Consider the following 13,397-nt stretch of genomic DNA (forward strand, 5'->3'; position numbering starts at 1 on the left):
CTTAGAGACTAACAAATTTATTTGAGCCTCAAATAAATTTGTTAGTCTCTAAGGTGCCACAAGGACTCCTGTTCTTTTTTGCGGATACAGACTAGCACAGCTGCTACTCTGAAACCTGTCATTTTCTGAACAGCAAATCCTAATTTTTTTCTCAGCAGCCAACCTGTGGCTTGCAATAGTACCTGGGTACAGTGACAGCCCCCGCATGCTACCTCCTGCCCAACGCACTCCCTATAGACGACTGTCTCAGCTGATAGGTATGAAGAGATGGATGCTGTTGAGGACCCGCGGATCTCCACTGAATGATCTCTGAGCTGGGCTGACAAGCTGCATGGAGCTGAATTTCCAGTTCCAATCCATTTCTGGGGGCTTCCCCTCCCCCAACTTGGGGGCACATGGATTTCAGCATCTTCAGCTAGAGGCTCTACAGAACATAAACGCGTAGGAGCCAGTATAACACACAGTAGCATAGACTCGCTGCCCAGGGATGCACGCAGCTCAGAGCCCAATTTGCTGCCCTCGTGTTAAATATTCACCTACTAATTACTCAGTGGTTGAGGTCCCAGCTCGCACTAATTAGCCTATCAAAAATCAATCATTTCCAACAATTCCATTTGTTGAGGATCAATATCCCAGGCTAGGAACATTTATCAAAGTACAGAGACAGCATGAGAGAAAGGAGTGTGTGGAATGTCCTCACTTCTATCACTGGGGGTAAGGACAACTGGGACCATGTGTGAACCACATGCCCAGCCACAGGGGCTATGACACACTTGGGGAACAATCACAGGTATTTACTAGGCTTCAGCGGGATGACAACCACAGGATGGATGGAGATTCCACAGGGAGCGTAGGGAGGAGCTGACACAGAGAATGCACTGGCTTCTCCTACTTTAACTCATAAACTGGAGCAATAGTAATAAGATGAAATTTAATAGAGAAAAGTGCAAGGTCATGCATTTAGGGATTAATAACAAGAATTATTGTTATAAGCTGGGGACGCATCAGTTGGAAGTAACAGAGGAGGAGAAGGACCTCAGAGTATTGGTTGATCACAGGATGACTATGAGCCCCCAATGTGATATGGCCGTGAAAAAAGCTAATGCGGTCTTGGGATGCATCAGGCGAGGTATTTCCAGTAGAGATAAGGAGGTGTTAGTACTGTTATACAAGGCACTGGTGAAACCTCATCTGGAATATTGTGTGCAGTTCTGGTCTCCCATGTTTAAGAAGGATGAATTCAAACTGGAACAGGTAAAGAGAAGGGGTACTAGGATGATCTGAGGAATGGAAAACCTGTCTTATGAAAGGAGACTCAAAGAGCTTGGCTTGTTTAGCCTAACCAAAAGAAGGCTGAGGGGAGATGTGATTGCTCTCTCTAAATATATCAGAGGAATAAATACCAGGGAGGGAGAGGAATTATTTAAGCTCAGGACCAATGTGGACACAAGAACAAATGGATATAAACTGGCCATCAGGAAGTTTAGACTTGAAATTAGACTAAGGTTTCTAACCATTCGAGGAGTGAAGTTCTGGAACAGCCTTCCAAGGGGAGCAGTGGGGGCAAAAGACATATCTGGCTTCAAGACTAAGCTTGATAAGTTTATGGAGGGGATGGTATGATGAGATTGGTCTTTGACTATTAGCGGTAAATATGCCCAATGGCCTGTGATGGGATGTTAGATGGGTGGGATCTGAGTTACTACAGAGAATTCTTTCCTGGGTGCTGGCTGGTGAGTCTTGCCCACATGCTCAGGGTTTAGCTGATCACCGTATTTGGGGTCGGGAAGGAATTTTCCTCCAGGGCAGATTGGCAGAGGCCCTGGAGGTTTTTCGCCTTCCTCTGCAGCGTGGGGCAGGGGTCACTTGCTGGAAGATTCTCTGCACCTTGAAGTCTTTAAACCATGATTCGAGGACTTCAGTGGCTCAGACACAGGTTTGATACAGGAATGGGTGGGTGAGATTCTGTGGCCTGGTTGTGCAGGAGGTCCGACTAGATGATCATAATGGTCCCTTCTGACCTTAAAATCTATGAACTTACACCTTCTTACCCTGCTGCTTGTTGCTTTCCTGGCTGCAGTCCCCTCCTCCAGCCCTCAATGTGTGAGTCAGACCAGTCCAGACCCCCTGAGACTGAGGCTATGTCTACACTACAGACCTTGCAGCGGCACAGCTGTACCACTGCAGCTATGCCGCTGTAAGGTCTCCTGCGTAGCTACTCTATGCCAACGGGAGAGAGCTCTCCTGTCAGCATAATTAAACCACACACACCCCCACGAGCGGCGGTAGCTATGTCAGCGGGAGAGCATCTCCCACCGATATAGCGCTGTGCAACCAGCACTTCTCTCGGTGAAACTTACGTCCGGCAGGGTTTGTTTTTTTTCACACCCCTGACCTACACAAGTTTTACCGACAAAAGTGCTAGTGCAGACATAGCCTCAGGCGCAGCTGCAGCCTTCAGTGTAGATTGTAGACCCTGACTCCAGTGACGGGAGGGACACTGCCAGAGGCATAGTTAATCCATGGCCCCGAGAGGCGGTAGGAGGTTGATGAAAGAATTCTTCCATGGACCTAGCGCTGTCTACACTGCAGGTTAGGTCGGCTTAACTCTGTTGTTCAGGGGTGTGGATTTTTCAGACCCCGAGCGACATAGCTGAGTTGACCTCACTTTTCAGTGTAGACCAGGCCTCAGTGGACCAGAGGGGATGTAAATGGCATGTCAGCAAGTGGGTGTGAGTCTAAATAGATGTCAACTGAGCACTGAGTGGGCAGGAAGGAGCTATGGGGGCCTTAGCAGAGCTGTGGGGTGTTCCCAGGGCTGGTATAGTAGGGCCAGGACTGAGCTGCATTAGCAGAGCTGGGGATGAAAATGGCACTGGTAGGAAGGGGCTGGGGGGCTGCCGTTGGGTTACATTCTGGAGGGCAGAGTTTCAGAGACTGGAACATCCTTTATTCACAGTGACAACGTGACTCTAGCAGTGAGCCAGCTCTTGGCCAAAACAGAGGTTGCTCTGTAACACTGGGAAAGAGTCAGGAGTTTCCAGGGTGACCCACAAACAGGAAATGCCTGGGGAGGATCCCTTCCCCAGGTATGTACTACGGGTGCTGGGAAAGGTTCTGGGGTGAGTGCAGTGCAGGAAAGAATTCAGGCTGCAGCTGAGGATAGAATGAAACATGGGGGAGTGGACTACCAGAGAATGGGTCCCCAGAATGCGGGGCAGATTGCAAGCATCAGTCACCGGACCAGTGAAGGAATTAGATATGCAAATGAGGACCCAGGATCTGCAAATACAGCAATCAGATATGCAGATAAGGGGACAACCTACTTGGAGCGGGGACCAACATAATCAAATAAGGACTGAATATGGGGAATGACTCTTCAGAGAGATGGTCTGTGAGCAGCAAGCAGGGACGGGAACCAGGAGCAACAGGGAACAAAGGGAGATGCTGCCAGACAGGTAATAGAAAGGCAGCAGCTTGGAAGGTTTAGATTCCAGGGAGGCATCAGAGACTGTCTCTCAGAGATCCTTCCTCCCTGAATTCACTCCAAATGGCCAGGAGGGGTCGCAGTCACATGTACTAATTGCCTGGGGAGGCGATATTGCTGAAAAACAGCAGTGCAGCGAGTGGGCCAGAGCTGGGCCCCTTCATTAATTACCCGGCAGAGAGAGGTAAAGGACAAAAGAAACACAACGAGCAGATAATAAACTGGGAGGAGCTGTCAGTCCCAGGCCTGGTCTACACTACGAGTTTAGGTCAAATTTAGCAGCGTTAATTAAGCCTGGACACGTCCACACGACAAAGCCCTTTTTTTTACTTAAAGGGCCCTTTAAACCGGTTTCTTTACTCCACCTCCGACGAGGGGATTAGCGCTAAAATCGGCCTTTGCGGGTCGGATTTGGGGTAGTGTGGACGGAATTCGACGTTATTGGCCTCCGGGAGCTATCCCACAGTGCTTCATTGTGACCGCTCTGGACAGCGCTCTCAACTCAGATGCACTGACTAGTTAGACATGAAAAGCCCCGCGAACTTTTGAATTTCATTTCCTGTTTGCCCAGCGTGGAGAGCACAGGTGACCATGCAGAGCTCATCAGCACAGGTAACCGTGATGGAGTCCCAGGATCGCAAAAGAGCTCCAGCATGTACCGAATGGGAGGTACGTGATCTGCTCGCCATATGGGGAGATGAATCAGTGCTAGCTGAACTCCGTAGCAGTAAACGAAATGGCAAAATATTAGAAAAAGTCTCAAAGGCCATGAAGGACAGAGGCCATAACAGGGACGCACAGCAGTGCCGCGTGAAAATTAAAGAGCTAAGGCAAGCCTACCACAAAGCCAGAGAGGCAAACGGAAGGTCCGGGGCAGAGCCGCAAACATGCTGCTTCTACGCGGAGCTGCCTGCCATGCTAAGGGGTGCAGCCACCACTACCCCAACTGTGTGCTTTGACTCCATCAATGGAGAATCACGCAACAGGGAAGCGGGTTTGGGGTACGAGGAAGATGATGATGAAGACAATGACGATAGCTCACAGCAAGGAAGCGGAGAAACCAGTTTCCCCAACAGCCAGGATATGTTTATCACCCTGGACCTGGAACCAGTAACCCCCGAACTCACCCAAGGCGTGCTCCCAGACCCTGAGGGCACACAAGGGACCTCTGGTGAGTGTACCTTTGTAAATATTACACATGGTTTAAAAGCAAGCGTGTTTAATGATTAATGATTAATTTGCCCTGGCAATCGTGGCCAGCACAGCTACTGGAAAAGTCTGTTAACGTGTATGGGGATGGAGCGGAAATCCTCCAGGGACATCTCCAGAAAGCTCTCCTTCATGTACTCCCAAAGCCTTTGCAAAAGGTTTCTGGGGAGGGCTGCCTTATCCCGTCCGCCATGGTAGGACACTTTACCACGCCAGGCCAGTAGCACGTAGTCTGGAATCATTGCATAACAAAGCATGGCAGCTTATGGTCCCGGTGTTTGCTGGCATGCAGACAACATCCATTCCTTATCTCTCTTTGTTATCCTCAGGAGAGTGATATCATTCACGGTCACCAGGTTGAAATGGGGTGATTTTATTAAGGGGATATTCAGAGGTGCCCGTTCCTGCTTGGCTGAACAGAAATGTTCCCCGCTGTTAGCCACGCGGTGTGGGGGAGGGGTGAAGTGATCATCCCAGAGAATTGGGTGTGTGGGGGGGGTAGTTGGGTTTGTGCTGCATGTTAACCCGGAAACTATCTGAGTCAGTAAGCTGCGCCAGCGCGCTTTTAAACGTCCAAATGCACATTCCACCACCATTCGGCACTTGCTCAGCCTGTAGTTGAACAGGTCCTGACTCCTGTCCAGGCTGCCAGTGTACGGCTTCATGAGCCATGGCATTAAGGGGTAGGCTGGGTCCCCAAGGATCACAATAGGCATTTCAACATCCCCAACGGTTATTTTCTGGTCCGGGAAGAAAGTCCCTTCCTCCAGCTTTTGAAACAGACCAGAGTTCCTGAAGACGCGAGCATCATGTACCTTTCCCGGCCATCCCACGTTGATGTTAGTGAAACGTCCCTTGTGATCCACCAGGGCTTGCAGCAGCATTGAAAAGTACCCCTTGCGGTTTATGTACTCAGTGGCTTGGTGCTCCGGTGACAAGATAGGGATATGGGTTCCGTCTATCGCCCCACCACAGTTTGGGAATCCCAGCAGCAAAGCCATCCACTATGGCCTGCACGTTTTCCAGAGTCACTACCCTTGATATCAGCAGGTCTTTGATTGCGTTGGCTACTTGGATCACAGCAGCCCCCATAGTAGATTTGCCCACTCCAAATTGATTCCCGACTGACCGGTAGCTGTCTGGCGTTGCAAGCTTCCACAGGGCTATCGCCACTCGCTTCTCAACTGTGAGGGCTGCTCTCATCCTGGTATTCTGGCACTTCAGGGCAGGGGAAAGCAAGTCACAAAGTTCCATGAAAGTGCCCTTACGCATGCGAAAGTTTCGCAGCCACTGGGAATTGTCCCACACCTGCAGCACGATGCGGTCCCACCAGTCTGTGCTTGTTTCCCGGGCCCAGAATCGGCCTTCCACGGCATGAACCTGCCCCAGTAACACCATGATTTGCACATTGCTGGGGTCTGTACTTTGTGAGAGATCTATGTCCATGTCAATTTCCTCATCACTCTCGTCGCCGCGCTGCAATCGCCTCCTCGCCTGGTTTTGCTTTGGCATGTTCTGGCTCTGCATATACTCCAGGACAATGTGCGTGGTGTTCATAGTGCTCATAATTGCCGCGGTGATCTGAGCGGGCTCCATGATTCCAGTGCTATGGCGTCTGGGCTGAAAAAAGGCGCGAAACTATTGTCTGACGGAGGGAGGGAGGGGCGAGTGACGACATGGCTTACAGGTACAGGGAATTAAAATCAACAAAGGTGGCTGTGCATCAGGGAGAAACACAACTGTCACACAGAATGCCCCCCCCCCCCAAAGATTGAACTCAAAACCCTGGGTTTAGCAGGCTGTTGATTTCACGGAGGGAGGGGGAAGCAAATGAATACAGAACAAATCTGGTCCATCTATTTTTTACATCTTAAGCTGGCAGCAGACGGTGCAGTATGACTGATAGCCATCGGCATCTTCTGGGTGCTTGGCAGAAAATGCTGTATTATGACTGCTAGCCATCATCGTCAAGACGGTTCAATAGGACTGCCGGCAGGACTGAGTCTCCAGGAGACAAAACATGTCTGCCCAGATGCCTCTCATCGAACTCACTGAGGAGCACGACAACGATGGATACCAGTCGTAATACACCATCTACTGCCAAAAGGCAAGGGGCTGCTGCTGTGTAGCAATGCAGCCCCACGTCTGCCGGCACCCAGATCGCCGATGAAGGCTACCAGTCATACTGCACCGTCTACTGCCAAAAGGCAATTAGCTGCTGCTGTGTAGCAATGCAGTACCACGTCTGCCGGCACCCAGATGACATATGGTGACGGTGAGCTGAACTGAAAGGGCTCCATGCTTGCCGTGGTATGTTGTCTGCACAGGTAACCCAGGTAAAAAGGCGCGAATCGATTGTCTGCCGTTGCTCTGACGGAGGGGGAGGGGCCTGACGTCATGTACCCAGAACCCCCCGCAACACTGTTTTTGCATCATCAGGCATTGGGATCTCAACCCAGAATTCGAATGGGCGGCGGAGACTGCGGGAACTGTGGGATAGCTACCCACAGCTACCCACAGTGCAACGCTCCGGAAGTCGACGCTAGCCTCGGTACTGTGGACGCGGTCCGCCGACTTAATGCACTTAGAGCATTTTATGTGGGGACACACACAATCGACTGTATAAAACCGATTTCTATAAAACCGGCTTCTATAAATTTGACCTAATTTCGTAGTGTAGACATACCTCCAGTGAGGACAAGGACAGAACCCACCAGCTGAGCAGGAAACTGCCACATGAGACTTCGGCCTGGGCTACACTACACAGTTAGGTTGATATAAGTCGCCTGGCTTGGACCTACATGTGTGTTTACACTCAAATTTGTCTGCAGCCAAAGTAAGCACCCCATTCCAGCAACGCAGGAAAACCACCTCCCCAAACAGTGCAGAACCGGGCTCGACCTCGACGCAGGGCGAGTGTAGGCACTGCATGACCTGTGTCGACCCTGAGCTGGGGGAATAACATGCCCTGAGCTCCCTAGTGAGAGCAGGAGTGGTAAGAGGGTCTGAGTGGGACGAGGCAGCAAACGAGACAGGAGCTGGCAGTGGAGTGTGGTGGTAAAAACCTAATGCAGCTGATAAGGATACACAAGCAAAGGCCTCACAACATGCCAGCAGGAGCTCACTCCTGATCAGACTGATCACTTGCTTCCTCCCCACAGCAGCTGCGCCTGCTGCCATCTCCCAGGATAGAGACGCTATTGTCCTCTGCTCACTAACAATGAGAGGGACGAGTTCCCCTCTCTCTGACCCTGGGAGGACCCCCAGCCCCTGCACTCAGCCCCAGGCCCCTAAGGCCCAGAAGGACAGTGACAAAGCAGAGGGAGCTGGAGCAGCTCCAGAGCCGTACCAGGAAGCGCCAAGTCTGTCTGGCTCAGCACAGAGACAACTCGGGGGGTGTGACAAAAGCCCACACATGTGAGGGGTGTGAGCCCACCGAGGGAGGTGTGTTCGGTGTGTGTCACTAAGCCGACTAGGGCAAACCCCAAAAGGGGAATTTCAGCTGCAGCTCAGAGAAACGCCCTGCAAAGAGACAGCTGTGGCCTGTGATACACTGGAGATCGGATGGTCACATTGGTCCCTTCTGGCTTGACAGTCAATCAGTCTCCTGGGGCAGGGCTGAGTCCCGGCACTGGGACACTTGTAACCAGCCTGACAAAGCCTTGGGGAAGAGGCTCTGGGGAGAGGTTCTGCTCTGCCCCAAGGGATGGGCTGGGGGTGAGTGGATGGGACTGGCCTCTCCCCACCTTCAGCTGTAAATAAGGGAGCCAAATCTGGCAGTGAGCAGGGATGCTGGCCCAGGTGAGGGCCGGGGCAGGGTCACGGGCTGACAGACCAACACTGCGGCCATGCAGCCCCCACCTCAGGCCAGGGACACAGGCCAAGCCAGCTGCAGCCCTTTGGCTGAGCGGCCAGTGGAGGGGCAGCACTGCTGGGGCCGAGGGCTGCTGCACGCTGTCAGCCAGGAACAAATGCATCCAGGGCCCACACTCACCCGAGACGCCAAAGGGCCGTCTGAGGCCCGTGCTCAGTTTCCGCGTGTAGGTCTCCTTCAGGTCCATGCGCCCCACCCGCACAATCTGACACACCAGGAAGAGCCTCTCTCGTTTCAAGTCCTTGCTGCCCAGGTCCTGAGGAGGGGGAGAGAAACTCAGAGAAAGGCCCAGCAGAGCACAAAGGCCTGGCCAGCAGGTCCCACGTCCCACCCCAGGGGGTTCTGATGCCACATGGGGCAGGCTAGTCCTCAGCTTGGGGGCACCATGTCAGCGCTGGTGGGGATGGATGGCACTAGGGGGCTAGCTCAAACAGTGCTAACAATCCCCACCCGGCCTTTCAAAATCTCCCAGAGTGCACTGCTTCTGGGGGCTACTGGGAATTGTGGGATAGGTCCCCAGAGGGCACTAAGCAGGGCTCTAGTGAGTCAGAGGGACACGCTGAGATGTGGTGCTTCAGCCTGTGCACAAGCCATGCAGCGGCCAAAGGGCACCAGGCAGTGGTGACAGAACAGAGCGAGTCCCTCCCAGGACACCTGCCTGGGTGCTGTGCAGAGGGGCGGGGCTGGATGATCAGCTACAGCAGAAGAGCACGGTGGGGCGGGAGCTGGCTTTGTGCTCATGCTGTTTATCAGCTTCATTTACATACAGACTTCCCCTTTCTCTGGCCAGCCGCCTTGGCCCCTTCCTGGGGACAGTCTCGGTGCAGCTTGTGCCGTGCGAATACAGCTCGGGACAGGTCTACACTTAAAACACTTCTGCGGAGCAGCTGCAGGGTTTCAGTGTGGACACTGCCTACACCGAGGGGAGGCGTTCTCCCACTGGCACAGGCAATCCACCCCCCCGAGAGGTGGTAGCCTTCTGACATCAACCTAGTGTTGTCTGCACTGGGGGTTCGGTCACTTTAACGGAGCCGCTCTGGGGTGTGGATTTTTCACACCCCTGCAAGATGTAGCTACATGGCTGTAAGTGCCTAGTGTAGACCAGGCCTTGGTCAGTAGGAGCCACATGCCCTCTGTTCCCCTGTCTGGGGCCTGCGAGAAATCAAGGCAAGCCCCAGCCGAGGAGATGGGCCCACAGGAAAGCCCGGGGAGAGGGGGGCAGTTGGGGCCCTGGTGTCTGAGTGTCACAGAGGAAATGGGCCACAGAAGGATCTAAAGGAGCAGACGGTGGAACCAGGAGCTAGGGTGAGCACCCACTGCTTATTTTCAGATGGACTGAAATGTATTAAAATTAATCATAGAGACCATTTTAAACATTCAGTTGCCGCGTATGATAATTGCAGGTGTATACTGAAGGGCAGTCGAAATGTAGATGTGAGAGGGAAATACATGGCATGCTGGAGTTTCACTAAAATGTCCCTTAAAACAAAGTGTTACCCCTCATTTGTCATATGGTTTTCCCTTATTTTCATCCAACACAGGTGGTCACCCTAGCAGAGCACTGGGACCAAGGACCAGTCAAGGCGGAGCGGGGGAGAGGGGCTGGGAGCACTGGGTCCAGGGCTGGGAGCCAGGTGGGGGAAGGTCAGGGAGGGGCATGGTGGCCCAGCTGCGGTGGGGGAGGGGCATAGGGCCCAGCTGCAGTGGGGGAGGGGAATAGGGCCCAGCTGCGGTGAGGATGGGGAGGGGCATGATGGCCCAGGTGGAGTGGGGGGGCATGGTGGCCCAGCTGTGGGGGATGGTAGGCATACTGTGAAAAATAAACAATCGCTGTAACTAGACAGACACGTCCATCCGGCATTTTTCCGTCCATCTTGGGACTGCCGGGCTACTGGTCCTGTGGGGCAGGCTCTGTGTCCCCGTCTCTGTGCAGTCCCCTGCGTGACAGGGCTCGATCCTGGCTCAGGCGTCTGGGTGCAAGAGGCATGCTGTCAGGCAGGGCAAGAGGGTACCCATGCTCACCGTGAAGATGGCCTTCAGGTTGTTGAGCAACTCGATGTCCTGGGGGACCCCCGTGCTGGCCCAGCGGATCAGATAGTTCTCGCTGCAAAGAGAACCAGACAGCGTCAGGAGACTCGCCGCTGCAGGACACAGCCAGGAGCCCGGTGGGGGAGGGGCATAGGGCCCAGCCAGGGGGGCAGGGAAGCACCCTGTTCTCTGAGGCCAACCAGTGACACTGGGAAGTGGGGACCGGGCAGCAAGCCTGGAGGGGACAGGCCCCATGTCCCATTCCCCACCCCCCAGCCATCCAGTCCCTGCCCTGAGGCCAGATGGGAGCCGGCGCCCCCTGGAGAGGACAGACCCTGTCTCCTGTTCCCCAGGAGCGCCGGGAGGGCGGGTGGAGCAGGCCAGGGCGTGGGGGCACCCATTTTTCGGGGGGTCCCTAATGGTCTGGGGCCCCTGGGCATGGGCCTCATTGGCTCAGAGGCTAATCCGCCACTGCCACCTCTTTGTTCAACCTGCAGCCCTGGCTCAGCCTGGCCTTTTCCAAGCACGGCTCCGTCTCTGCCCTCTCTCCTCTGTCTTTCAGCAGCACCCCTGTGACGCAGCAGGGAGCGGGGTGGATTGCCTTGGGAATGTCGTTTAGTTTTACTGACAGGTTTCAGAGTAACAGCCGTGTTAGTCTGTATCCGCAAAAAGAAGAACAGGAGTACTTGTGGCACCTTAGAGACTAACAAATTTATTAGAGCATAAGCTTTCGTGGACTACAGCCCACTTCTTCGGATGCATATGCATAAATTTGTTAGTCTCTAAGGTGCCACAAGTACTCCTGTTCTTCTTTTTAGTTTTACTGGGACTGTCTGCATGGGGGATGGGAGAGCAGGGGCTGACTTTAGCTGAGGGACGGTACCTGAGCCTGTAACCTGAGCCAGGAAGGGGATGCGGAGTCGACACCTTTGCCCGGGAAGCTGGACAAAGAGAGAGAGCCGGCTGGAGGGGTTTTTGGTTTCAGTTTGGGGCTGGCTGGGAAGATGCAGGGAACCCCAAGTCTGGGGTCTAAGGTCCTTGCCCCCCAGAGGGACCTGGTTGTACCTACAAGCCCTGCTTGGGACTGTGTTCCTGTCGTCTAATAAACCTTCTGTGTTACTGGCTGGCTGAGAGTCCCTGTGAATCGCAGGAAGTGGGGGGTGCGGGGCCCTGACTCCCCCACACTCCGTGACACCCCCCTTCTGCCTCCCCAGAATCCAGTCCAGGGGAGACCCACAGCTGCAGGGTGTGACAGGTGGCCGACCCGGGGCTTTTCGCTCTCACTCCTGTCTGAAGGGCATTTTCTCTCTGAGTGAATTCAGGGACCCACTTTCACACAAATCCCTTCCCATCACATGGATCCACAAAGTGCCCCCCAAACACAGGCCTCTGCAGAGCCCGAACTCAGTCTGGCCCGTGGCTCCCCAGCACCCATCTCTCATTTGAGCGACATGTGACTATGAGCCGTGACGGGGACCCACCGCCAGAGGGGGCCGTGAGACGCACTCGGCCAGTGAGCCCAGCACAGCAGAGACCTGGCGCGCAGGACTGCCAGACCCTGGGGCGAGTGCTGGAGGGTAAAGTGAATCACATTCAGTACAAAGGCAGTGGGTTCGGGGGGCAAGGCTAGGGACAGGAGACGCACAGTAACATTAACCGGTCAGTTTTCATCACAGAGGAAGGTTAACAGGTCCCTGTGGGCAGAAACACTCCCGTGGGAAGGCAATTCCCCATGTGTACATCTACCGTCACCCTCGGCAGCTCCCAGAGACCTTGGCTCTCCTGGGCAGCCGACACCAGAATAGCCCACGGGGTGTCAGCACAGCCAGGAGGGAAGTTATTGTGGGGCGTATTTGGAACGGCTGGGGGTTGAGAGCCACGCTGGGCGCCCGCGGGACAAACTAGTCCTGACGGATATGAGAGAGAGAGAGGCAGGTAGATCTCTCAGCCCAGGAAGGGTGAAGGGCCTGTTCCCTCTGAGCTGAAAACAGGTGACCTCAGGTTAACCAGAGACATGTGAGGCCAGTTCGGGGCTCTAGTGACCTTTAAAAACCATCCTCTGGTGTCAGAGAGAGAGGAAGGGAGAGCCAGAGACAGGCTGCATCAGGAAGGAAGGGCTTCCCCAAGGTGAAGGCTGTCTCCCCTCCCTACAGAGAAAGAAACAGCTGCCCAGCCCCCGGGCCCGCTGGGTGCCCCCCGGCTGCCTCAGGTTAGGACAGCAACATATTGAGTCCCATTGGGTCTCATGCCATATGAAGCCTCAGCACGCAGCAGGGGGCCAAAAGCCCTGGCCTCAGCGGGGAGTTCCCCGGCCCAGGGCAAGGTCTGTGTGCTCCTGCCAGGCCAACCCTCCCTGAACAGGGGGTACCTCTCCCCCTCAGGGGGACAGGGGCAGTTATCCCCAGTTGGTCGGTCACTGGGGGTGGGGTCAGATATCACTGGTCAGTCAGTGGGGGGGTGTCACTTATCACCGGTCGTTAGGGTTGCCAGGTGTCCGGTTTTCGACCAGAACGCCCATTCGAAAAAGGACCCTGGCGGTTCTGGTCAACACCACTGATCGGGCCGTTAAAAGTCCAGTCGGCGGTGCAGCAGGGCTAAGGCAGGCTTCCTGCCTGCCCTGGCTCCGCGCAGCTCCCGGAAGTGGCCGGCATGTCCCTGCAGCCCCTAGGCAGAGGGGCAATCAGGGAAGCTCCACACACTGTCCCCGTCCCCAGTGCCAGCTCCGCAGCTCCCATTGGCCGGGAACCACATGCTGGCCACTTCCAGGAGCTGCACGGAGTCAGGGCAGGCAGGGAGCCT

At 54.4% G+C, this 13,397-nt stretch overlaps 1 protein-coding gene across 1 annotated transcript in view; it reads right to left on the reverse strand.

The window, feature by feature from the left end:
- The window catches only part of LOC101941224 (dedicator of cytokinesis protein 2-like), a 203,507-nt gene that overhangs the window by 173,447 nt on the left and 16,663 nt on the right, over window positions 1–13,397 (reverse strand). Inside the window, exons 9-10 of the mRNA XM_065598509.1 lie at window positions 10,593–10,674; window positions 8,691–8,826 (exon numbers count right to left, since the gene is read on the reverse strand). Coding sequence (XP_065454581.1) covers window positions 8,691–8,826; window positions 10,593–10,674 — 218 coding nt within the window. The remainder of the gene's footprint in view (window positions 1–8,690; window positions 8,827–10,592; window positions 10,675–13,397) is intronic.

The sequence above is a fragment of the Chrysemys picta genome, chromosome 5, assembly GCF_011386835.1.
Source record: "Chrysemys picta bellii isolate R12L10 chromosome 5, ASM1138683v2, whole genome shotgun sequence".
NCBI classification, from domain to species: domain Eukaryota; kingdom Metazoa; phylum Chordata; order Testudines; family Emydidae; genus Chrysemys; species Chrysemys picta.